Source organism: Eurytemora carolleeae, unplaced genomic scaffold, assembly GCF_000591075.1.
Source record: "Eurytemora carolleeae unplaced genomic scaffold, Eaff_2.0 scaffold44, whole genome shotgun sequence".
Taxonomy (NCBI): Eukaryota; Metazoa; Arthropoda; class Copepoda; order Calanoida; family Temoridae; genus Eurytemora; species Eurytemora carolleeae.
The window spans coordinates 377,003-402,891 of record NW_019396339.1 but is presented as its reverse complement, the minus strand read 5'-3'; the positions used below and the strand labels follow the sequence as shown (position 1 = coordinate 402,891).

The window sequence follows — 25,889 nt, the reverse complement described above, 5'->3', positions numbered from 1 at the left end:
ATTTAACCTGAAAATCTAGTGATTATCCCCCCTGAATTTAACCTGAAAATCTAGTGATTATCCCCCCTGAATTTAACCTGAAAATCTAGTGATTATCCCCCCTGAATTTAACCTGAAAATCTAGGTCATCCCCCCTGAATTTAACCTGAAAATCTAGTGATTATCCCTCCTGAATTTAACCTGAAAATCTAGTGATTATCCCCGCTGAATTTAACCTGAAAATCTAGTGATTATCCCTCCTGAATTTAACCTGAAAATCTAGTGATTATCCTTCCTGAATTTAACCTAAAAATCTAGTGATTATCCCCACTGATTTTAACCTGAAAATCTAGTGATTATCCCCACTGAATTTAACCTGAAAAACTAGTGATTATCCCACCTGACTTTAACCTTAAAATTATCTTTTCTTAAATGTCTAGGGGACGCCGCTATCCCCTTAGGAAAGCAAGAGGAAGGGCGTTCTCACGTTATGTAAGAACAAAATCACTTTAAGTTAAAGCCTCAAAGAAAATGTTACGATTTAGCAGTTAAGCTAACAAATTAACACAAACCCTAATTAATCTGTTTATATTGCTTTTTTTCACTATTCTCAGTGGGATATAGACTTTTAATACTCTTATTCTTGATTAGTTTTAGTAATTAAGTTATGAAAGAAACCCCAGACAACTTTTCTTTTCTCCTCTAATCATAATCATGAGGTGACATCCTAGTACCAAAATTTAGATATTGATAAGCAATTTAGCTATGTATATTAAGAAGCCTGTTTAAATTCAAGAGAAGTTGTTTAATTTAGTCTACGTATAGTTATAACCAGAAAACTCTGGGATAGAAAGTCGACTTTTAGGCTCAAGATATGACTTTAAATAGTCCATTGCACAGACACAGCATTTGTGTAGTGTAAAGAGATCCATTTCACTTAATTAGTGATTTAATAAGGCTATTTGTTTAGTGACAACATCTTACTTTAGTATTGCCATAATGTCGTCTTCCTATTCTACAGTTTTCTGATTATCACTGAAGTATAACTATTTTACCCTATTTATTAGCTTCATGGTCCCTGTTTAGTGTGCTGTCATAGCTACAAACTTTGCGATGTTCATATTATAATGTACACTGACACAATGAGAAAATTTGTGTTTTTACGCATTTTGAGGATATTATGGCTTTACATTATGGTGACGCCATGGTTAAAAGTGTGATCGGTACCGGCCCTGATGATGTAGATTGTAGAAAATATGTACTGCAAATAAATGATCAGAACTTTTGTGTTGATAGTGTTAATCTTGAAAGCTTGATTTCGATATCCATTATGGGCACTTTTAAATTTGATCCCTCAATTAAAGTTATCCCTGCAGGGAATGACCGTCGCGGGATATCGTAGAGGGATTAAATTAATCCGTAGATTTTTAATCCCGAGATTGACAATACAAAAGTTCTGAGTTCAGGAGAAGGTTGGCGTCCCATATAAAGCTGAGTGAGGAGGAGACGAGGATCCTGGCTGAGACCCCGAGGGTGATGGCCAAGACAGTATCAGAAAAGGTCCTGCTGGACTGTGCTGTGGAAAAATTAATGCATAGGAAACAAATAAAATAAATAGTACGGTTTTCGTTTGTAAACTTACACATTTAGTGACAGCATCAATATTTACTTTCATGGTGGTTTTTTTTATCATCTTTTGTGGTTTATTTATTAATTATTTTCATTAATTTTTTATTCTTTTCTCTTTTTATTAAATTAACTTGTTTTTATTAGGTTTTCAGCTTTTAGATAAGATAATTTATCAAGGTTTAAACTACAGGGTATCCAAATTTACCAAGGGTTAATCTACAGGGTATCCAAATTTACCAAGGTTTAATCTACAGGGTATCCAAATTTACCAAGGTTTAATCTACAGGGTATCCAAATTTACCAAGGTTTAATAACTACAGGGTATCCAAATTTACCAAGGGTTAATCTACAGGGTATCCAAATTTACTAAGGTTTAATCTACAGGGTATCCAAATTTACCAAGGTTTAAACTACAGGGTATCCAAATTTACATGGGAACAAAGTGACGACTTAAAAATCAATATGGTTCTTATTTTTTTTTAGAATTTTTTACCATCTTAAATTTTTAAATATCTATAACTTTTTGGTACTTTAGGGTACAAAACGTAAGTCTTTTTGTAAACTGAATTTTGTATTTAATACCTTTAAAAATCGAACAAATTATGACGTCACATAGATAAGATAATGGAAGGATTTGAACCCACCTTTGTTTGTGATAATTTATATTTGAGTCAAATTCTCTGCAATTTTATTTAATTTATGCTGTTTACAGTGAAACCACTGGAGCTATATCCAAACCGATTGTGGAACCCCATCCTAATCAATGCAATCAGTGTGATAGAAGTTTTAAGAAACCGTCGGATCTAACAAGACACTTGAGGAACCATTTTTGTAATTATCGAGAAAGGTTTTCTAGAAATTTTATAATACGGTGGATTTTTTATTATTACTACAGTGACAACTAAAAAAAATAGAATATGAAAACGAAATTATAGCAAAAGTGTATTTACAAACATAAATAGTAATTTCCTCATTCACAAAAATGGAAACCTTAGAACTCATACGGGTGAAAAACCGTTTCCCTGTGACAAGTGTGAAAGAAGTTTTGCAGTGAAAAGTACTCTGAGAAATCATATGAAGATTCATACTGGGAGTAAATCTTTAGCCTGTCATATTTGCAGTTCTTTGTTTGCTGGGAAACATAGCCTCAAGGTAAACAGTAAAATATGCAGTACAGTTAAACAAGGGATTTGGAAGGAAATGCAAACAAAACACATGATCAAAAATTTCTTTTTTATACAAAAATAAAATATTAAAAAATATTTTTACATTTTTTTGTTATATGAAATGACTTTGATTTTTTATATATCTCCAGATATTATTACTTGCAGAAAATTAACATGAATTATCTAAATATATCTGAAAATGTTGTTTTTCATTAATTTAGTATATTTGACTGAAATGAAAATTAATTATCAATAAACATTATAATAATTTGTAGAGTGGTAAAATGATTTGTCTAGATACATAATTAACACAAAATTACTGTTCATTCTTTAAAAAAATAGCAAAACACAAAAAAATGCAAAATAAGGATTCATTCTTTTAAACTAATTGTTTCCAATCAAATATCTGTTTTGGGTACAAATACAATTATGAGGATTCTCGAATCCCCACATACAGTGTTCGGCGATTATATAAATGCAAGACAACTTTTTTATTTGAGTTTTGTCTTTTTTATTTGAAATTTACAAGTAATTAAAGAGAACCTTTATCACCTTCTCTTTGCTTTTGTGTATCCATGCAGTTTATAAGCTTTTTATAAGTCGTCTTCATTTTATTGAAATATACGACGAAGACTGTACAATTTCATTTTTAAGGTTCACATGCGGCTTCACACCGGCTTCCTACCTTATAAATGCTCGAAATGTGATCAAAAGTTTCGGACTCCATCAGGACGTAAACAACATTTAGAAACACATCTGAAGGTCGGTTTTATCATTGATTGTTTCTTTTTATCCTTCCTTGGCTTCTAGAAGAACTATGAAAATATCTTTTAATGAAGGAAATACATTGTTTTCAAGCTTACAATCCACATGTTCAAGTTTTCCCTGTTCGCCCAGCATCTTCGTGAGAGCTAATGAGCAGTCTGTGTAGTGTGTATATCTTGTCTGAAATATTACTTAGCCATTATTAAAAAATTTTAATATATTTTAATGGTTTACATATATATTTATTCTGTTTACACTTACAGGATGAGACTTCTGCTTCTAATGACCTGGTTCCTCTCACCATATCAGCTGAGTCTCTAACAGCTGCACTAGAGGCAGTTAGCAGCACAGGAGCTCCACTTATCGGAGCTACTGTGCAGCTGCAGCTCCATGGATCAGGGTTTGAGTCTGCCATGACCCATCTCCATATTAACGAGGAGGTGCTAGAGCAGCTGAGGCGAGGGGAGAATATTATCATCACTATCAATAATAACCAACTCACACAGGTCACTCCTTTATTTTTTGTAGTTTAAAATCATAGTTTTAGTGTTGCAAGCCCCCGATTCACAATGGTACCCTTTAAACTTTTGTCAGTGCCGAAATGGGGAGGATATTGACGTTTTCCTAGCAGGAAAACTTTCTGCTTTGTTTCGACTGCTTTAATCCGCTAGTCACTTTTATAGAGACCATATTATCAGTTTTCAAGATAGAAAATAAGGATATCTTTATTAAATTATTGTGCTTGCCATGCCTTAAATGGAGGGTAACTTAAAATTACGTCTACAGTCCCTTTAATAAAGTTTATATCAATAATTCATAAATTCATCGAATACAATTTGGTTTTATTGCAGGGCGTTGAAAGTTCCAAAAAGGCAGTACGGGACGAAAAACTACAAACGGATGAAATAAAGCAAACTACTGCTGTTAGCGCTGGCAATGCTAGAGCTGTACCAAAGCTACGATCTGTTATTAAAGAAGCGTCTCTGTCGGAATCAGATATTGAAAGAGCAGAGTTTATAGGTTCAGACGCGGCATTGATTACTATTCTTAACCCTGGAGAAGATGTTAACAGGTTTCAAGAACCTGTTGGAGTTCAAGGTGTACATATCCCATCCGGGTACACTCCTGGACAGGGTGGGGTAGGAGAAGGAGAGCCTGGTATGTCTGGGTTAAGGGACGGAGAGATAGTTGAGTTTTCTGGGGGAGAGAGAGGGATAGTTCTCAACCTACAGAGGAATAGTACAGATACATCACACTCACAACAAACACAAGGTTCAGAATATTTATTTTTATTATTCTGACTCTGACTCTGACTCTGACTCTGACTCTGACTCTGACTCTGATTCTGATATTTACAACAAAAAAATGTTATGACAGTGATCAGAAAGATTAAATTTTTAAATTAGTAATTGTTTTTAAAATGCTATCAACTGCACATTAATGTTTACTATGTTTAGGGGAGGTTTGGAATGCAGAGGTCCAAGATTCAGAGCTCTTGGATATATCGCAGGTATCTGGTACCATTCATGCTTGAGACGGGCATCGGTTTCCGGAACAAACGAAATTTTTGAGAAAAAATGAAATTTTTGTGATCTACGGTGTCGTTGAGAAAAGAAACGAACTCTAGTGGATATTATATTAGATTATACTCTTAAGAATTAAATATCATTTATTAAATGATATTATTGATTTTCAATGCTGTGGTAATGAAAAGACTGAATGAACTGCTGCTGCTAACTTAATGCGGATATAATTAATATGATGAGAATGGTTTAATATTAACTTTGAATTTGTTATTTTTTGAGTAAAATTAGAACGTTTAATCAAAGTTTAATCTTAAGAGACCTAGCCTGGAAGACTAAAGAGTTTAAGACTTTATAAAAACAACTCTTTCAAATACTACAATATGTTTTTTTATATACTTCTTAGATTTTCAAATATTATTAATAAGATTTTTCAAATACTAATTTTGGATTTTTAATACTACATTAAGTTTTTTTAAATACTTCTATACAATTTTTGATTTACTGATTATAAGATTTTAAGGATTTGAATTCTTGTTACAAACTCAAATTTTCTAATCCGGATATCTGTGCAACCTAGTGGTGTAAACCTTTTATATTTCAAACTTGGATAGTTTGGTCTAACAGGATTCACAGTTTGAAATGTCGACGGTCTAGGACATTGGGTCGTAGAGATAGAGGGATTTTAACAAATAGAGTTCGTGACAAGAACTCTCATCCTTCATGCAAAATCACTGGTTACTCGTTGCTCTTAGTTTTGATTTCACACTCGAGTATAATCTAAGCAAATGTATTTGGTTGCTATCAAAATTTACAAACTTTTGTTCTTTTCAATATATATCTATATAAAAATTATAATTACCACATATATGATTTCAATCTAACTTGAAATTTACTTTGAATTAACATGATAAATTGGGGGAATTGAGTGATTAACCCTATAAAGACTCCTTCCACTCCCCATCCACCAGTACCTTCTCCCACTCATCCGCTAGTGCTCCCAACTTCTCTTCTTCCTCTTGTAGTTCTGCAGCTTACGCGCTACACTCTCTCCTGAGGCATTTAGCTCTTTCTTTTAGTTCCGATACCTCATTTCTCTTTCTTCTCAGAGTTTCTACTGATATTAACCCCACTCCATTCGCTTTCGCTCTCTCCTGGACAGTATTATGACCCATCATGATCCTATCCGTACGACTTGCTGGAGCATCGGATTCCTGAGCGTCCAGATCTCCTATAATTGCTGCTTCCAAATTCATCGGGTTGGAGGGTTCCTTGTTTCCCCAAGTACTCATCTTGGGTTGTTCAAATGGCAGGTCACTGCTACCTTGCGGAGTTGTGGACCTTGCCAAGTTTACCTTATCTTCACCTATCTTCCTCATGGCCTCAGATCTCCTCTCCGTCGGACTTCCGTTTCTCCTTTAATTGTTGGTTAGTCAATTAATACAGTATTTTAGTCTGAACCCCTGAGTTAAGTTTTAACATTTTAAAATCTAGGAACCCTAAAACTGAGTTGCAGTTTATCCCTGGATTAAATAAATCCCTGGAATGTTCTGGGTTCTTGATGAATATTTCCTCTGTAAAAAATAAACTATTAATATCTCTAGGGTTTCTTGACGCCGAACCTATCCGGGACTAAATAAGTATTATTTATCTAGGAGTATCCGGGACTAAATAAGTATGATTTATCTAGGAGTATCCGGGACTAAATAATTATTAATTATCTAGGAGTATCTGGGACTAAATAAGTATTATTTATCTAGGCGTATCCAGGACTAAATAAGTGTTATATATCTAGAAGTATAGTATTCGGGACTAAATAAGTATTATTTATCTAGGAGTATCCGGGACTAAATAAGTATTATTTATCTAAGAGTATCCAGGACATAATAAGTATTATTTATCTAGGAGTATAGTATCCGGGACTAAATAAGTATTATTTATCTAGGAGTATCGGGTACTAAATAAGTAGTATTTATCTAGGAGTTCCCGGAACGAATTCTCATACATGTGATGTTTGCCCTCGATCCTTTAACAAACCTTCACAACTCACAAGGTAGAGAACAAAATAATGGAACTAGTTTCCATTATTTAAATTAAAATATTAATCTAGATAAATCTAGACTCTCCTCCAGTGAGTAGTTAAATTTTTTACAAGTGTAAATTAAAAGCAAAATTTTGAAAATTGGAAAATAAATTAGGATTTGGCAATCTAAATGTGGACATTGAGTCAACTTTTAATATTTTTAGACATATGCGAATACACACAGGCGAGAGACCGTTTCAGTGCGCAGAATGCCGCAAAACTTTCAACCAGAAAAGCGCGCTGCAGGTGAATATAACAGCAATAAGATTTAAATCCAAAATCCTCATAGACAAAACAAAAAACCATGATAGGTCCAGTATCCTACCTACCAGATGTATCTCATCATAATTGCCTAATAATTGGGGGGGGGGAGTGTTTGTAAGAAAAATAAAAAAGAGAAATATTGGGATACTATAGTCTAGACATCAATATTAGAACAATTTTGTGACTGAAATTTGTGATGACATCGCTAGCCGGCTACTTTATCCCGCTAATCGCTATACCAAGGAGGTTTTAGGATACCTTAATGATGACAGAAAAGGACAACTTTCCTTGATTTAATAAGTTAATCTTCAATTTATAATCCACTGGACATCAAGTTCAGCGGCTTTAGCTAAGCGATATCAAAACAAAAGTTTTAACCTCGGAATGTTACCAGAGCTGAGATTTCAACATTTCCTAGACTTGAGCTTTCTTTACGTCCAGGTCTTTCCTTGGGTCTACAATTAGTCCCAATGATTCTAATTGGTTCTGATTTGACCAATAAAAGAGCTCTGACTGAAAAATGGTCAGCCTAGAGATCTGCAGTGTAAATTTCGAAAACTTAAACTTTACATATGTATATTAATTCCATAGTTTGTTTATCTTATACATCTAACACCAATGTTAACACTGGATAATTCCTGAGATTTTAAATGTAAAATTATAATAGTATTAACGAAATTTACGATATCCAGCCTTCGGAGACTTGAAAACCAAGTTGATTAGATGAGACATTACTGGTATGACTTTGTGACCTCGTAACTCCTCTAGTTTGGTTTTACGCACTTCAGTGCCGAAAATGCAAATTTATTTGGTTACATATCAGATATTCAAAACATGTTCTTCTCAATAGCTCTTTAATAAGAAGAGTTATGATTGAAAACATTGAAGATTTCAATTTTACTTAAGTTAAACGTGCAAAGATATCTGATATTCTGTTTTTATCAACTATATACTAGACTCTAGAGATATCAAGATTTCAGTTTAGAGAAAACCTTGTTAGAGGGTTCAATTTCGAGTCGAGAGAAGAAAAGTGGGAGAGGGGCATTTTACAGCATTACTTTTTAAAGGGACAACCTTTTTATCAATTGAAGTTTGAGCTAGATGCATCCCATTAGAGTGATAAAATTAAGGTTTAAAGTATGTACAAAGAGTTTTAAAAAAATTATTTGTAAAGTAAAAAAATACTGCAATAGGGTGTTTTCAACTAAATACAGATAACTGTGGAATAGCAAAACGAAAGTAGCAATACTTAGTGCATTTGATGTTGTTACAAGCACCTAGTTTAACTAGCAACTAATTGAATCACGTATCAAGTTAATTTGGTCTGTTTACACTGCACAATGTCTGTTTATTGGGCTATTTAAAGTTATTATTTGAGTCTAAACGTCGTCTTCCTAGTGATGTCTTTACTTTGACCAATTTACGATTTTAAAATATAAATTTAATATATAGCTAGGAAAGTATAGGAAAGCATATATTTCTAATGAATTATTATTATATACCGGAGTTGGTTATTTAGATTTTGATTCAGGGTGTATTTTTAAGATTGCAGAAAGTACAATTGGAAAAAGGAAAGAAAAACTAACGATATTGTCTGGCAAGGGGTAAGAGGGGAGGGGGTGGTCTACTGGTTGTTTTGAAGATGGAGGGGAGGGACCTCCCGCTGAACATTGTCAACAAAAGGATTTATCAAGTTTTATAATTTTGCTCTGGATTTCTCTGTAACAGTAACACAATAGGTGGATCTAGAGAACCTTCCAGCTTTGATCTCATTGTTATAGCCTTGCTTGTACACTGCTCCCTCCCCCCCCCCAAAAAAAAAAAAAAAAAATATTTTCTCTCAGTAAATTATTTATAAGTTTAACAAGTCACATTTTTTAGATACACGAAAGGCAGCATGACGGCCTGCGACCGTTTATTTGTCCTATCTGTAATTTTCCTTTCACTCAGAAAGGAAACCTGAAGAATCACATTCGTAGGAGCCATCCCGAACATCAGGTATCTTTTTCATAAGAAAACGAATTAAAAGTGATGTTGGATGGTGTGATGTTTTGTTTTCAAGTAATTAACATCTTTTCTGACAACATTGCCTTTTTACGTTAAATTTCTATAGTTTTTTGGGGGGTTTAAACAAAAACAAGATTTCACTTTTAATCTTTTCCATTACAATACAAGCAAACTACTCGCATTAAATAACTCGTCAAATTTTCAAATCTCCAACTTGGTGTGAGTGTCATTAGCGTACCTTTGATGTTCAATCTGTGAGAGTTACTTTATCTAAATCAAAATTGGAAAAATCAAAGGTTTAGCTGAAGCATACAAGATATTTATTAGATGTTGCCGTAATGATAATGTAACAACATTATTTATTACTTTATATATACAGAGCGTCCCATATCATATTAGATTATCTCCAAGTTTTAACGCCAAAATAAAACCATTATACTTGAAAAAACTATAAGTATTTTCCGCAAGATCCATTACCTTTTTTTCGCGGGTTCAATTAACTGAGGCAACGGAAAGGTATATTTTTCTGTAACAGAAAGGTGTAATTATTTTTCAAAAAAAGCAAGACATTATCAGATATGTAAAATTGTTGTTAAATCATAAATTTTTGTGTTACGTTTCACGATGATTATGTAATTTTTGTATATTGACGCCCCCCCCTTCCCCTTCCCCCGGCCTTATAGTGAACAGAATCCTCATTCTTGAAACCAGAGGCTGGAACGGGTACCACCAGTCCTATACTAGACTCCAGTCTTACACTTCGTTTCAATCCTGGATCCTGTAATTTTACAATGTATTCTGTATCCTGGATTATAATCCTGCATCCTGTCTAACGTGTCCTGTATACTGTATCATGTATCATACACTCTTGTTTTATATAGCATTTTATATAAACTCAGTATTTTGATTCCTATATTTTGTACGTTGTACTCTTTTTCATGTAGGTATTGTTTCCAAAGTTCTTGTATTGAATATATCAAATCCTGTTTCATTTATCTGTAGCTTAAAACTCTAGTTGAGTCTTCTGTACCTTTAATCCTACCCTTTGCTCTGTTCTTATACCCTGTATTCTGTTCCCTGAAGGCTGTGTCCTGTATCCTTATCCTGTGTCCTGTGTCTTGTATCCTGTGCTCTATATCCTTATCCTGTATTTGTTGTTATCTCTGAATTTGTTGGTATTTCTGTATTTGTTAGTATCTCTGTATTTGTTTATATCTCTCTTTTTGTTGGTTTCTCTGTATTTGTTGTTATCTCTGTATTTGATTTTATCTCTGTATTTGTTGATATTTCTGTAGTTGTTGGTATCTCTGTATTTGTTGGTATCTCTGCATTTGTTGGTATCTCTGTATTTGTTGTTATCTCTGTATTTGTTGTTATCTCTGTATTTGATTTTATCTCTGTATTTTTTATATTTCTGTATTTGTTGGTATCTTTGTATTTTGTTAGTATCTCTGTATTTGTTGGTATTTCTGTATTTATTAGTATCTCTGTACTTTGTTTATACCAGACATCTCTTGGGAGTAGTTAACAGTTACTTCTATACACTTTAATTTATTTATATTTAATACGGAATAGTACAGGTTCTCCTTCTAAACATGGATTTTTAATCAGTAAACAAAGTTAACAAATGATATATTACTCTGACTTAAGCTTTAGGACCTGTTGCTCGTAAATTTCATAAAAATGTCGAACTGCCTAGAACAAAAAATCAAAATTATTTTGACAGTCTTGAATAGTACAATTATTTTGTTGGATCAGATTTGTCCTCTTGTATTCTGTATACGGCTTCATTTTAAACAATTTTATATGTCGACTTGTTTTTGGACAGTAAAGAAGAACTAATCTTAAAAGAAAATTTAAAGCCGTCATTTATTTCCTATTTTTGTTGTCACTCCCTTTACGTTAAAGCTTAAAATAAATCAAAAAAAAAAGTTTTTCTCCATATTTGAAATAAACATCAAAATATTCAAAATTTTCTCTTTTTTATTAGATTTTGTTTTTGTGGTTAATAAACTTAGATCAATATGTTATTTATGTTTCATGTACCGTTTGTTCAGAAGTATAAATAAATGTATAAATAAAAAGTACAGTTGTAGGTGTATATATCAATACAATGAAGACGACTTTTTGTTTGAATTTTGATTTAAAAAAAGTGTAAATATATGATTTAAAACAAGCCTGTTCGGAATAAAAACTTAAATAGAAATAAAATGTCGAAAGGAAATCCAACAAAATACTTAAAATGTCTTAAAAATGTTCTCTAAATTTTTTATTATGAAAACTATGAAAATCATCTCTATCCAAATTTGTTTATATTATTTTAGAATGTCGAGTTGAAGATCTTAAACGCCAGAAATTAACCATCCTGTCTGCAGTATCCTTCGTGTCATAGAACAGAATACTAGCTAGATAAATAAGAGAACCAGTATCCTTGGTGTCATAAAAACATGATAGATAGATATAAGAATCAGCTAACTATCCTCTCTACAGTATCCTTGGTGTCATAGAACAGAACAAATAGCTTGATAAATAAGAGAAACAAGCTAACCATCTTCTCTACAGTATCGTATCTTGGCATATGATATATAGATAGATATAAGAACCAGCTAACCATTCTCTCTACAGTATCCTTGGTATCATGGAACAGGATAGAAGGATAGATATGAGAACCAGCTAACGGCGAAAAATAAGCGCTTTTCATCGCAACTAATCTTACTTGTATCCAAGAACGTAACGTTCATAAAAATTAGAAAGTTGCATCATACGTCTCGGATCGTAAAAAAATCAATTTCATTTCAAACAAATCATTCAAGTATTTCAATCTGTAGTCATCGATTATTTTTCAACGCATTCGTATATAGTTAATATTGTATAATATTTTTATTTGTTTTGTATACAATGCTCTTAAAACGCCGAAATAGTTGGCCGCCAGGTGTCTCTGCTCTCGACGATTATACGTGGCAGAGACACCTAGCGGAAATAATGTAGTTTTAAGTGTGCATTAAACAAACAAGAAATATTATGAAATATTAACTATATAGGAATGCGTCAAAATAATAGAACATGTTAAGGATAAATCTATAAATTAATTAAGTTTTCTACCCTTTATTAAGTACGATCTACAGAGTTGATATTTATCATGTTTCAGATTATGTTCTACTATGGATTAAATGATCAAGATAATGATGAATATTTAATCAACAAATCTATAGCAGAAATTGAAGAAAATGCAATAGGTAAACTTTTTATCTTTGTCCTAGGGGGGGGGGGGGGTCAGCAATATAAAGTTTACACCGGATACACCTCTAATTCGAGTCAAGTAAGGCTCTGTCGCTTGAGTCATGGTATTGTTCTGTTGAAGCTCTGACATATCACGGAAAACTGATAATTTCAGTGAAAACTCTCAAAATAGGTATTTTATACACGAATCAGAGAACAAACCAATACTTTGGCGGGCTTGTGGCGCCCCATCATCTTTGATTAATGGTTATTAGAATCTATTTATATATCTAGATTATCCTGAATCCTGTAAAAAAAGCTATAAAGTCTAGTTTTTTGTTTCGAAATAGTTAGCTTTAACAAAAACGACATTTTAAATACATTGCGGATTTTCAGGATCCATTCAAGGATAAATATATGAACGGGAAAAAAATTATAACTTGAAATCATCATAAATCAATGCAAGCTACAATTGATACAATGTTTTTTAGATGAAAATATTATCAGAATATATTCATTTTGTCTATGCTCACCATGAAACACAAGACTAATGCATTTTTAAAGGGGTATTTTTGACCAAAAATAACCCCGACCCCTAAAATACTCCACTGTGTGGAGGGGTATAGATATTGATAGGCATCGCTTAAAGGGCCTTTGAGACATTTAAGGTTTTTTTGTATGTTAAAACTTAAAAGGGTTTCACAAAATGTGAGTTGTTAATTAAATTGCAAAATTGTATTCTTGTCAAGTTTGATTATGTCAATTTACAAATATTAACCAAAACGAGAAAAAACTTTTTTTAAATTTTAAACATAACAATCAGCATTCTGGCAGAAAGCCTAAATGCGCCTCCTCTCTAAATCTTTTTCGGCTTATTCATTGCTTTAACATTAAAAAATAAAGTAAAATAAAAAAACATTTATTTGTCGCCGACACTTTTCACGAAACCGTATGCATAGTGCATACTGAGACTGTTTTAATCTACTCTGAGAGGAAATGGCCAGAGCTTTGCTCTCCATTTCCGTTCTCTTCATTTCCGGTAGTTAACAACACTTTTCACCGTCATTAAAGGGTCTGTTCACTAATCTTGAACAAAACTTAAATGTTAACAAAGTTCAGTTTTAAAAAACACCATTTAGTCAAAATCAATTTAAAGAAACTGAGTCTTTGCCACAAACTCAAATTTTCCAAACCGTATATATTTGTAACTTGATGGTGTAACCTTTTGATATTTGATAAGTAACAAAAATAATAGTTTTAAATATCTAAGGCCTATGAGATTGAGTTACAAAGATATAGGGGTTAACAAATCAGAGTTTGCGGCAACGACTAAATTCCTTTCCTTTTCCATTCTTTTTATTTATTTATTTCTTGAGGATTGGGAGGCCCCAAGGCGCTACTTGACGTGAATGAAGTAGTTGGTGATACACATGAAGCTGGAATTCATGATTATATAGTGCAGGAACTACAGGAGAACCACCAGACTGGAATAGAAGAGGTGAAAGAGTTTTTTTCAATGAAGGAAACTTTCTAATAGGGATTTAATCCAAATCTGAGTTTTAGTATCCCCTATTTGGGGTTTAAAGGGACTGTACGCGTAATTTTAGGAGGCATTCTATGCAAATATAGCAAAATCCAATTTATAACTGTACCCTTGAAAATTGATCAAAAATGTGGAAAATTATGTGTTTTTGTTTTGACTCGAGAAGTATTTGATGATGTTAATTTCTACATTTTTTTCTTATAAGCCAAGAAATGCGGAAATCACTTGTGCAGAAGAACCACACCTGAAAATAAACAGATAAAAAAGGAAGACATGAATATCCATATTTTATCCGACAAAGCTTTTAAGGGTACTATTGTAAATCAGGCACTGCCATCTTTGCATGGAGGCCGGAGGGTCACTTGAAATTCTGCTTACAGTTCCTTTACGGATGATCTAGAACTTACCTATCCTGAGGCCGAATTTAAAGAATTTGATCCCCGGTTTAAATTTAAGCCGCGGCTCAAACATGGTTGGTTCCACTTAAATTTGTAATAAATTTTTCAAGATTTAAGCCGGCGGTCAATTAAAACCGGTTTTTGGGGGAGACGTGGCTTAAATTCATTAAAATCGGGCACTGTATTTATTAATTTTGCACATAGTTGATGAGCTAAGTTAAATTGCAGATTTTATCAGAGAACTTTAAAAAATATCCCAGTTTGTAGAATTAACCACTCATCTAAGCTAATCAAAGATGTCGTTTTGTAAATTTTGTAAACCCACTCAACTTAATATCTCAAAACCAAGCTAAGAACATTTCCGTGTCTCTCCCGAGGTCCCCGCAATCAAAATTTGAGGCAAAACGGTCCAGGGGTTCCTGAAAACTAAAAAAGACAGGCAAACAGAGATTGCAACTTTAACATATAGATACAAAATAGTACTCTCTGTTAATTTGTCTGTACGTTTTCCTGTATGTCAGATCATAAATCATAAACCGATTGTCCTAGGACATTGCTAAGTTATGTTTAACCACTGTTTAAATTTTCCTGAGAGTAATACGACCTATACCCCCCCCTCCTCCCCTTTATTAAGATTTTTTTGTATATAGAAAAAACTACATAGAGGTGTTTACAGTAAAGGTTCATTAAGAAAAGATAATATAAAAAGTTGAAATATGTTCCTAGAAGAAAAATTAATCAATAAAGCTTTTTTCTCTACTTCGCAAAATAAGAGCAAAATGAGACCCAGAGAGTCTTAAAAAATTCCGTGTTGCACGGTTCAGATAAAGCACTAGTTTATTCCCAAATGTTTTGAAAGACCTGTTTTAAATTGATGAACTTAATATTAAGTGGATTTGGTTTAAAGGGACTGTACGCGTAATTTTAAGTTAACTTTTAATGCAAATTTCACAACGGTACCCTTGAAACCCCTTTAAATGATAATCAATGTGGAAAATATCGTCTTTTTTTCGCAGATAACTGTATTATTATGATAGTTCCAACATACTTTCCTGCAGTAGAAATCCGCAAATCCCTTTAGTAGAGAAACTGCAATTGAAAATTATCAGTTTTCAAAATTATTAACATTGATATCTAATTTTTTGCTTGATCAAACAATGGTTTTCTGGGTACTGTTGTGAATCTGGCAGGGCCATCTTTAAACGGTCACTTGAAATTAGTTAAACTCTATATTCTCTAGGTGACGGAAGGTGTTGAACACCCTGGAGGAGAAGATCAAGGAGAACCAGGAGATAAGAGAGGTTTAGAAGATTTGGGAGGAAAAGTAAACGAGGATGCCAACCCTGATGCAAACCCTGTTCAGGATCGTTCTGCAACTATCAGGTTTACTTATAATTTTGGCATGTATCCAGCTAAGCATTAATGTGATTTACTTTATGCTTTTAAAAATTGCAATAGTACAGTTGTCGTCGTATATATAAATACAAAGAAAACGACTTTCGATTTAAATTTTTTATTTCTACCAAGATGTCAAACAGCATGGATACACATTACACAATAAGATTACTTGTAAACTTGTAATTTAAAAAACTTTGAAATCAAAAATTAATTAGAAGCGGCGGTTTTTTAAGATTTTCTGAGGACACTAAACACTAAACACCCCTTAAAATTTATATTTGATAAATCTAATACTTTATATAATATATCTTCGATAGTATTCTGATAATGTAAGTTACTGCTGCTTTCAATACAGCTTCCTATATTGCATATATATTGGAAACTGTCTGTAGACTGTATTCACAGATTAAACAGATAGAATAGGGATGGGTTACTTGTCGTTTCAAGAACATTACTCCCTGGACCCGGATCACTTGGTTCGGTTTTATATTACACTGAGATATACACAACTCTTAAAGATAGGCATCACATTTCTAGGCAGTCTCGACTTAAAACTGTCGCAACGTTTTGGCCTTTGGTATTACCTCACCAACTCACTTGTACATTTTTGTAGCCCCATGCATATTCATTTTAAAAATGCGTTTGTTTTTAACTCAAGTTCAATATAAGTAATTGGCAAAATACTGCTTAATTTTTGCGTCAGAGCGTGCACAATGCACATCTTGATGTCCAGTGATTGTCTGATTCAGTAATCCATAGTGTTCACTGTGCACGCTCTCACGCTAAAATCAGCATATTGACAATTACTCCTTTCAACGTAAAGCTGTAAACAAGGGATGAAGGACCAAAGTCGACCCGGTCTAGAAAATTGATGCATAATTTTCGTTGCTCTCTGCGCTGAATATGCCAGGTGTATTTCTCAGGTGATGGTAGGGGAGATACCTGATATGAACATGCCCCAAAGTGAAGGATTTATATATATACATTATGCAAGGAAGGGGGGGGGGCAAGGTAATAGTGCCCCTCCCTAGACTCCAAAAGGGCTGGAAATCTTGTTTTTTCCTCTTGAATGGGCTAAAACCTAACAAAATTGTTTTCTTTAAAAAAATGGCAATTCGTGACACCCCGTCCCCAACTCCTTTGTATGCCGCCCAATGACTAAATTAACGACAATCTCTCATGTCCTGTCTGGGTAAACTATGTATCTAACTCAGGACTAAACTTTATATTGATTTTAGATCCTGTATCACTGAGGATTATGATACGCCACCAGAAACTCCAGATTTTGATTCAAGGTTAATTTGGAACATTTTTTTAACACTTTCAGGTTTTGAAGTTCATGTCAAAAAAAAGAAATAATGTTGAAGCTATGACGTTGCAGGAGTTTGTAATGCTAAAAGCAATACTTAAAGGAACTGTAAGTGTATGTTTAAAATGACCCTCAATGCTAAGATGACAATTTTCGATTTACAACGGTAACCTTGAAACCTTAATCTGATCAAAAATATGGATTATACCGTCGTTTTTCAGAGTCGAATAGTGTTTATATCTGTGATTTTTTACATTGCTTCTCATAAACAAGAAATGCGCAAAATGAAAAATAACAATTTAAAGCAACAAATAGAAAGCTTTCAATGTTACCGTTGTTAATTGGGCATTGTCATCTTTGCCATCTTTACGCTCACAGTCCCTTTAATATTTTAATTCACGCTGAAGACGACAAAAAATGTCAGTTATTATTTGATTAAGAAGTCATAAACCCTGAGATATGTATGAAAGTACAATCATAATGTCATAATTTTTGAAAATTACAAATATCCCAAGAAAGGCGAAAACCAAAACTAATAAAAAAATGCTATAAGATATATTTGTAGTGGATCTGTAAGCTTGAATTCTACCCTCTCCCACCAAGACTTCAAATCAGATTCAACCAAATATACAAAGGTTTGTGCTTAGGAGCAGGATCTGTTGGATTTGCAACATTTTGGCTTCCTGGATTCGGTACCCAATAAATATGCGGTTCTACGGATCCGGATACATGGGGCAAAATATCAACCCAAACCTGCAAACAATAATCTTTTGCTCTCAAAACCGAAATCTTAACTGTAAAAAAAAAACTCTTCTCCTGATAAAAAAGATGAGAGTTTAAAGTAATGTTCATGACTAGGAACCGGATTTATGTTTTTCAAGCTCTTTACAAGTAAATTTAATGGATTGGTTTGAACAGTATTCTATTTTTCTACTTTTAAAACTTTTACTCTTTTCTATTTTCTCTTTGTTACAAAACTTTCAATGTTAGGTTCAGAATATATAAATTCAAAGCTTAGGTCTGAAACTGAAAAGTTAAAATAAGTGATCTTTACTATTCACAGCAGTATCATCATAGATTAATGAAGATAACAGATAGGACATTAGTTGTCGTCTTTTCAAGATTTGGATGAAACTCGTTCAAAAAAACCCTCAGGCAGAATCTCAGAGGAGTTTCGCGCAGTCGGCGTAGAATTACAAGACAGAGCCTGTTCTTCGAGTTTCATCTAAATATTGAAAAGACGACATCTAGTGTCCTATCTGTAATTTTAATTTTTAAAGGGCCACTTAAATATTTGTTTAAAACTATTTTAATGGGAAAAAGTTTGCCTTGGGCTAATCTTTGTTGATAAGAACTCTAAATTTTATATTTTTAACATGAATACATTTTTTTATGCTTTATACCAAGGCGATGAAAAATAAAATATTGTATTTTATTTATTTCTGAACAATATTTTCAACATCAATAAACTAACTTCAATTCGTTACAGTTTAAACATCAGAAATTGTTCATCCAAATATTTGTTTTTAAATATTTTGTTAAAAGTGTATTTTATTAGATTCCGCCGCCACCTCCTCGACCGCCACAGCAAGCATTAGAGGCGGAGGTTGTTGGTGGGGCGGAGGGATGTGAAGAGGCGAATAGTGTGAATACGGATTTATTTGAAGAAAATGGACCTCCAGTTCCCCCTCCAAGGTAAATATGATTTTTAAAATAATATCTATTTATTTAAGACAGTTAGTTTGGCCGGCTATCGGTGACATATATACGAATGTCTTGTTTTATTATATTATATTATATCCATGTTACAAACCTATTTACTGTATTCTCTTATTTAATATATCCATGTTACAAACCTACAACTGTATTCTCCTATTTAATATATCCATGTTACAAACCTACAACTGTATTCTCCTATTTAATATATCCATGTTACAAACCTACAACTGTATTCTCCTATTTAATATATCCATGTTACAAACCTACAACTGTATTCTCCTATTTAATATATCCATGTTACAAGCCTATTTACTGTATTCTCCTATTTAATATGTCCATGTTGCAAACCTACAACTGTATTCTCCTATTTAATATATCCATGTTACAAACCTACAACTGTATTCTCCTATTTAATATGTCCATGTTACAAGCCTATTTACTGTATTCTCCTATTTAATATATCCATGTTACAAACCTACAACTGTATTCTCCTATTTAATATATCCATGTTACAAACCTACAACTGTATTCTCTTATTTAATATATCCATGTTACAAGCCTACAACTGTATTCTCCTATTTAATATATCCATGTTGCAAACCTACAACTGTATTCTCCTATTTAATATGTCCATGTTACAAGCCTACAACTGTATTCTCCTATTTAATATATCCATGTTACAAACCTACAACTGTATTCTCCTATTTAATATGTCCATGTTACAAACCTACAACTGTATTCTCCTATTTAATATGTCCATGTTACAAACCTACAACTGTATTCTCCTATTTAATATATCCATGTTACAAACCTACAACTGTATTCTCCTATTTAATATATCCATGTTGCAAACCTACAACTGTATTCTCCTATTTAATATATCCATGTTGCAAACCTACAACTGTATTCTCCTATTTAATATGTCCATGTTGCAAACCTACAACTTTATTCTTCTATTTGATAAATCCATGTTACAAACCTACAACTGTATTCTCCTATTTAATATATCCATGTTACAAACCTACAACTGTTTTCTCCTATTTAATATATCCATGTTACAAACCTACAACTGTATTCTCCTATTTAATATATCCATGTTGCAAACCTACAGCTGATTGGTCTATTTCAAAGCTACAGGATCCAGTGCTAAGTGACTCAGTAAAAGCTCAATTTCCTCATATTACAAGATATACATTTAGCTCAGTATTTCTTTAACATTCTCTAAATTCTGAACTAAAATAGAAATCTAGAATCTTCCTTTTTTCAATATTAAGTTCATTTGGTGAAGAAGAAAAATGTAAATATATTTATTTTATTTTTAATTAACCTCTCTAATCTAAATTATTATAATTATAAAAATGTATTCACACACAAAAATATAAATACATATATGAATGGTGTAGTTCAAATTTGTTTAAATAAATATTTTAATATAACAGGTTTCCAACGCAAAAGAGAAAAATATGCAAAATTATGCACAAATAGACAACATTGATTATTACTCATTACATAACATATTTATCATTTCAGTTATTACGTAATCATCGAATCCTTCAACATATAAATTATTCGTTCTTGTATTTAAAAGTTCTTGTAAAACTGGAACTTTCCATTCATGGTCCAATGGGACATCAAAATATTTCATTTTTTTCTTAGCTAACATTTTACTAAGATCAGAAAGATTTACAGAACAATCATTTACAATAGAAAATAAATTTCTGCCAAGAATTGTGTTAAGGTCATTTTTGCATAAATTAGGAAGACACCCATCTGCTAGCTAACATAGTTTTTACATGTAAACATTGTGAAATACTTTCAATCAAGTACCTATGCGTATCTGTAGGTACATTAAAAAGAATTCTAATAGTATTCTATGCTGTATACAAGTTTGAAACACATTGGGAACTCAAGTCCCAAATACTAGATCCATAAAAACTACAACAATAAATATTATTTAGTTTTAAAATAACGTCTGTACTGTTAAATTAAATTCTTGGTTAAGGGAGTAAACTTTTTAAATGAAAATAGCTCGTTTTTTATTGCAATCTATGGTCATTTAATTATCACTTTGCAGAACATTTCCTAAAAGTTTCAAGTCGTTGAAAAATGGTAAAGGTAATTAATTCAAAAAAATTGGGTTATTTTATTATTTATTATTTCTCTAAAAAAATATGGCATTTCGTTTTATATTTTTCGATTGGAATATTTGTACTAAATTTCAGTTATTAGCTTTGGCAAAATTTTCACAAATTTTCACCATTTCCTGAAGACCTGTTCTGCTAGGAGAAAGCAGAATAATATCATTTGCATATACCCAGATGCCCATAAAGACACCCTGGATTTGGCATCCAATCGTTGAACAGCGTAATAACTTGATAACTTTTTCAATGTATAGACAGAATAGCACAGGGGAAGAAACTGCTCCTTGCCTGACTCTATTTTGTACATTTAAGGAAAGGAACTGAGTTTTACAAGAAACTCAAATTTTCCAATCCCTATATCTTTGCATCCTTACGGAATAAACCTTCGATATTTCAAACTTAGACTATTTGATTTAACAAAATTCTTAGTTTGAAACATCAGAGTGTAAACAAACTTATTTCCTTGTTAGATGAAGATTATCGACTCTAATTTCTTCATGGAATGTTAAGCTAATAAATGCTTGAACTTCTAATCGTCATGTCCTATTCACAACTGTACCTTGCTCATAGATATTTCAGTCTCATGATCCGTTTCGGTACAATATTTTCTTGTACTGGCATGTCCTTTATTCATACCTAGACTTTTGAATTTTGGACTCATAAAATCAGCTAAATATTTATTTTGGAAATGGATCAACTAAGTGATGTATGTATAGAATCGACTCAAATAAAATTTGGTACAAGTACACTCTTGTATAATATATACTTATTTCTGCGTGAAAGGGGTTCTCTTCTTGGTTCAAAATTAAAATCAAAAATGTATTTTTTCGTCATTTTTTCTTTTCTCAAATAATTTCAGGTCAAACAATAAAATCAAATCAAATCATATGAAAAAAAACGAAATCAAGGGAAAAAAGTTTATTGCAAAATGATATTGGTAAACTGATTTAATCGAATATTTTCATCTTCTATGATTCCTTTTAAAACGGGTCTGCTAGACCCGGCAATGTTTTCTTTGCCTGGTTAGCTTGGATGGGACAGTTCCAGGCAGACAGAATCTATGTGCTTGAGTTATCCTTCAATTATTCGCAGAATTTTTGTATTTGTTGATAACAAATCATTATTTACTTTTTATCTGTGAATCAAAAAAGCTCTCTTTAAATTGAGGGTAACTTGAAATTTTATCTACAGTTTCTATAAACTCCCATTATTGGTTCCTTCCGTAATCTCTGTTTTACAATTAACAGGAGACAATAGTTCAAAATTGATAGTTGGTTCCATTTTTAATACTCAGTGTAAGAAATGGGCCAAATCTGCTAAGTTATCTTTTTCAAGAGTTCATATTCAATCCAAGCGGAGTAGGAAAAACTGCATAACTGCATTTAATAAACATGGGGAATGCTCTATGTTAAAACAAAAAATGTAATCTAGAAACCAATACTTAATACTAAGTTGTGATAAGTAATTTACACGAAGATTTTATTTCCGAAAATTTTATTTTCGAACATTTTATTGCTGATTTTAAAACATTTTCTTAATTTCAAATCAATTCTCCAGCAAGTGCGTAACAAAATAAGATTTGTTGATAAGGTAAAACTTAACAAAATGAAAAAAGTAAAGACATCCATAAAGGAAAAGGTCAAGGTATTTAAAATTAAAAAATCTCCTATTACAATTTTGATTTTAGAAAATAACTAAAAAATGGCAATTGCTGGTATTGTCTTTTGCTTTCTATATGTGTCGGTGTCCTAAAAATTAAATCTTTTACTTTGTGCCCATTTCTAGAACTGTTAAAGCCCGGTTTGGAACTAATGTCCCCTGAAATATGTTAGTTTACAATAGGCAGAATATTTCTATGTTATGTTATGTTTCATTATTGATTATCTATAAGTGCATTTAATAGTATTCACTAGGGTATAGCATAAAGTACAATTTAACAAGAGACACATGATTATTAATAATTTGGTAATTTCCTAGAGAACGATTTTTGGACCCCCCTCCCCCCCTCCTATTAATTTTGTACATGGATCTTAAATTTAAGACATGTGGCCGCAGCGCTCAGCCCCCTAGTCTGTCCTAGCCGCAGCGCTCGGCCCGGAAAGTGTCTTAACTTAACCTAACCCGTGGCCGCAGCGCTCGGCCCAGAAAGTGTCTTAACTTAACCTAACCCGTGGCCGCAGCGGTCGGCCCCCTAGCCTGTCCTAGCCGCAGCGCTCGGCCCTGAAAGTCTCTTAACCTAACATAACCCTAAAATAATACAAAATAACTTAAATTAAAGGTCATGTACAAAATTGATAGGAGGGGGGTCCAAAAATCGTTTTCTAGGACAGACCCAATAATTTTGTAGATTATTTTTATTTTTAAAAGATATTGGAAATGATCAGATCAACCCCTTCATTTGTTTACAATAAGCCTGCATCAAGGCACCATTTCAGATTTTTGAATTTTTGACCTTTTTGTGTTGATTGTCATCTTCGCCTTTTCCTTTTCTTAGAAAGGTTGTGATTATCACTGCAAATTTACTCTCAGGTCGGAACATTTTTTTTTGTGAATCTTGGCATCAAGTATTGATCTCCATCTTATGCAGACTTAAGGATTGATTTTATTCCTCTTTGATTTCATTATATATTGGTGATCATACCGTGTAGTGATCAAGCAATGATACACAAAAAGTGCCCACATTTGATATCGAGATCAAACGTTTAAGATTAATGATACTCAACACATAATAAGTCCGTAACTACAGTCGTCGTTGTATGTCAATACAATGAAGACGTCTTTCGACCTAAATTTGTTATTTCTGCCAAGCTTTTGAACAACATTGAAACAAAGAAAGGCTGGCAAATCACAGCTTCGATTAATTTACTGGTAAACTTGTAATTTCAAAAAAGCTTGTTCGAAATCAAAACTTTAATTTCTTGATTTAATTACATTATGTCCCTTGATTAAAGGGAATGTAAGTGTTATTTCAAGTGACCCTCCATGCAAAGCTGGCATTGTCCTCGTCACAACGGTACCCTTAAAAGCTTTGTCTGATGAAGTATGAATTATATATCAATGTTTATAACTTCGAAAACTGTTTTTTTTAATTGTGGTTTCTCTACGAAAGTGACTTGAGCGTTTTTATTAATATAAAAATATATTAAAATTATCAGATAAAACCCTATAACCTAGAAAACTGGCAATATCTTCCACATTATTATTTAGATAATTGTTTTAAGGGTACCGTTGTGAATCGGGCATGGCACTCTTAACCAGGAAAGTCACTTGAAATTACGCTCACAGTCCCTTTAATGTTGTTTTGATACAGGTTAAAGAAGAAGCTCCGTACAAAGGTGAAAAGTCTTGAACTGGAGAAAACTTCTCATCAGAACGATCTTCTATTTAGAACAGATTCATTTCAGATGAGACGAAAACTCAGCGATCTTAGAGGTTAGTTACCGATCTCTAGTTGATCTTACAGACTAGTTAGCAATCTCTAGTAAATCTTCATTATCAGTCAATGATTCCATTGGATCCAATTGGATCTTTGAGGGTGAGCGATCTCTTCAAATTATTAATTTAATTATTGATTGAGTTTCTAATTATCGATCATCAATGAATTTGAAGGTTAGTTAGCGATGTACAGTGATCCCTTGTTGATCTGTGGTTTACGTTAACGATACCTAATAGATCTAAAACCGAGGTTAAATGGTATAGACTATAGGAAATTAATGTCATTGAATGAAATTAAGAAAACTAAATTAGTATTTTTATTATTATAGGTCCTGTACGACTTCTCTCCTTTTCAGCCGGTGGATTTCTACAGCAATGGAAAGAAAGATGGGCAGTTTATGATTATGGGTAAAATAATTCATTCATTTTACATTTATTTTTAAAGATTTATAAACTTTCCCGATAATAAAAACTTTTTAGAACTTAGAATGTGGTATTTAACATAGGTTCTGCAATAATTCATTAATATCCTAATCCTCCTCCTTGTGCACAAGCATTTTCTTTCATATCTTTTTCACAAATTTTTCTTTGAATAATAATGAATGAAAGTAAAATTTGTAAACTCTGCACAAAACTAAAAAAATTAAAAAAAATTTTTAAACTGATCTTTAATTTTTTAATGGTCGACTTAGAACTGTGTCAAATTATCTAAACATTTGCCCAGGGATTGTAGATTGCGGATTTACAAGAATAAAGATGAGTTGGATAAAACAGAAGAGGTGAAAACTAATTTTAAACTTTAAATGTAGGACTGGGAAACGCGGTCCGTTAAAAGAATTTATTTATTTTTTTGCCAATTCTAGAAATTCAGGAAAGTGATTTTAAATTTGTTTAAAGTTAAAACAGCTTGCGTACAAAGTGTTCAATAATTATATTCGTTTTAATAGATTAATGAGAATAAGTTCCAAAACAATGACCAGTCGAAGGTTTTGACGGGTACCGTTGTGAATTGGGTATTGCCATCCTTGATTTTAGGGTCATTTAATGACGCTTACAGGCGGCTTAACGAACGACGGTTTTTAAAAGTGAACAGAAAATTACGTTGACAAATGGAAAACCTCGTTGATTTGAAAACGTAATTAACTGTAAGTAAAATTTGGAAAATGATTTTAAGAAGAAGAATTGCTTTCTAGTAAATAACGAAAGGCTATGAGCCTGTCCGTTACGTTACTGTATCGTGTCCACTGTCCAGTCCTAGTTAGAGGTTTTGTTAGCAGATTTTACGATAAGTTAGCGGTAATTTATTACCAT

The 25,889-nt window shown here is 32.6% G+C and overlaps 2 protein-coding genes across 2 annotated transcripts in view; both read left to right on the top strand.

Moving 5' to 3' along the window:
- The first annotated feature begins 1,392 nt into the window (after positions 1–1,392).
- On the top strand, positions 1,393–12,204 carry LOC111701250 (transcription factor E4F1). The gene is made up of 11 exons (XM_023472444.1): positions 1,393–1,577; positions 2,321–2,428; positions 2,604–2,760; positions 3,429–3,536; positions 3,803–4,045; positions 4,391–4,811; positions 4,997–5,049; positions 7,043–7,115; positions 7,310–7,391; positions 9,291–9,407; positions 11,741–12,204. Exons 1-10 carry the CDS (start codon positions 1,516–1,518, stop codon positions 9,370–9,372), a joined length of 1,389 nt encoding a protein of 462 aa, XP_023328212.1. The 5' UTR covers positions 1,393–1,515; the 3' UTR covers positions 9,373–9,407; positions 11,741–12,204.
- A 125-nt stretch (positions 12,205–12,329) lies between these two features.
- Positions 12,330–25,889, top strand: part of LOC111701257 (uncharacterized) — a 50,707-nt gene continuing 37,147 nt past the window's right edge. Inside the window, exons 1-9 of the mRNA XM_023472452.1 lie at positions 12,330–12,652; positions 14,012–14,133; positions 15,817–15,959; positions 17,213–17,269; positions 17,849–17,918; positions 18,842–18,978; positions 24,454–24,575; positions 24,908–24,986; positions 25,303–25,357. Coding sequence (XP_023328220.1) covers positions 12,556–12,652; positions 14,012–14,133; positions 15,817–15,959; positions 17,213–17,269; positions 17,849–17,918; positions 18,842–18,978; positions 24,454–24,575; positions 24,908–24,986; positions 25,303–25,357 — 882 coding nt within the window. The 5' untranslated portion in view covers positions 12,330–12,555. The remainder of the gene's footprint in view (positions 12,653–14,011; positions 14,134–15,816; positions 15,960–17,212; positions 17,270–17,848; positions 17,919–18,841; positions 18,979–24,453; positions 24,576–24,907; positions 24,987–25,302; positions 25,358–25,889) is intronic.

Coding starts and splice junctions, on each gene's coding strand:
- LOC111701250 (XM_023472444.1), top strand. CDS start 1,516: ATGGCCAAGACAGTATCAGAAAAGGTCCTGCTGGACTGTGCTGTGGAA. Junction 2,761..3,428: donor CTGGGAAACATAGCCTCAAG/GTAAACAGTAAA, acceptor TTCATTTTTAAG/GTTCACATGCGGCTTCACAC. Junction 4,046..4,390: donor ATAATAACCAACTCACACAG/GTCACTCCTTTA, acceptor GTTTTATTGCAG/GGCGTTGAAAGTTCCAAAAA.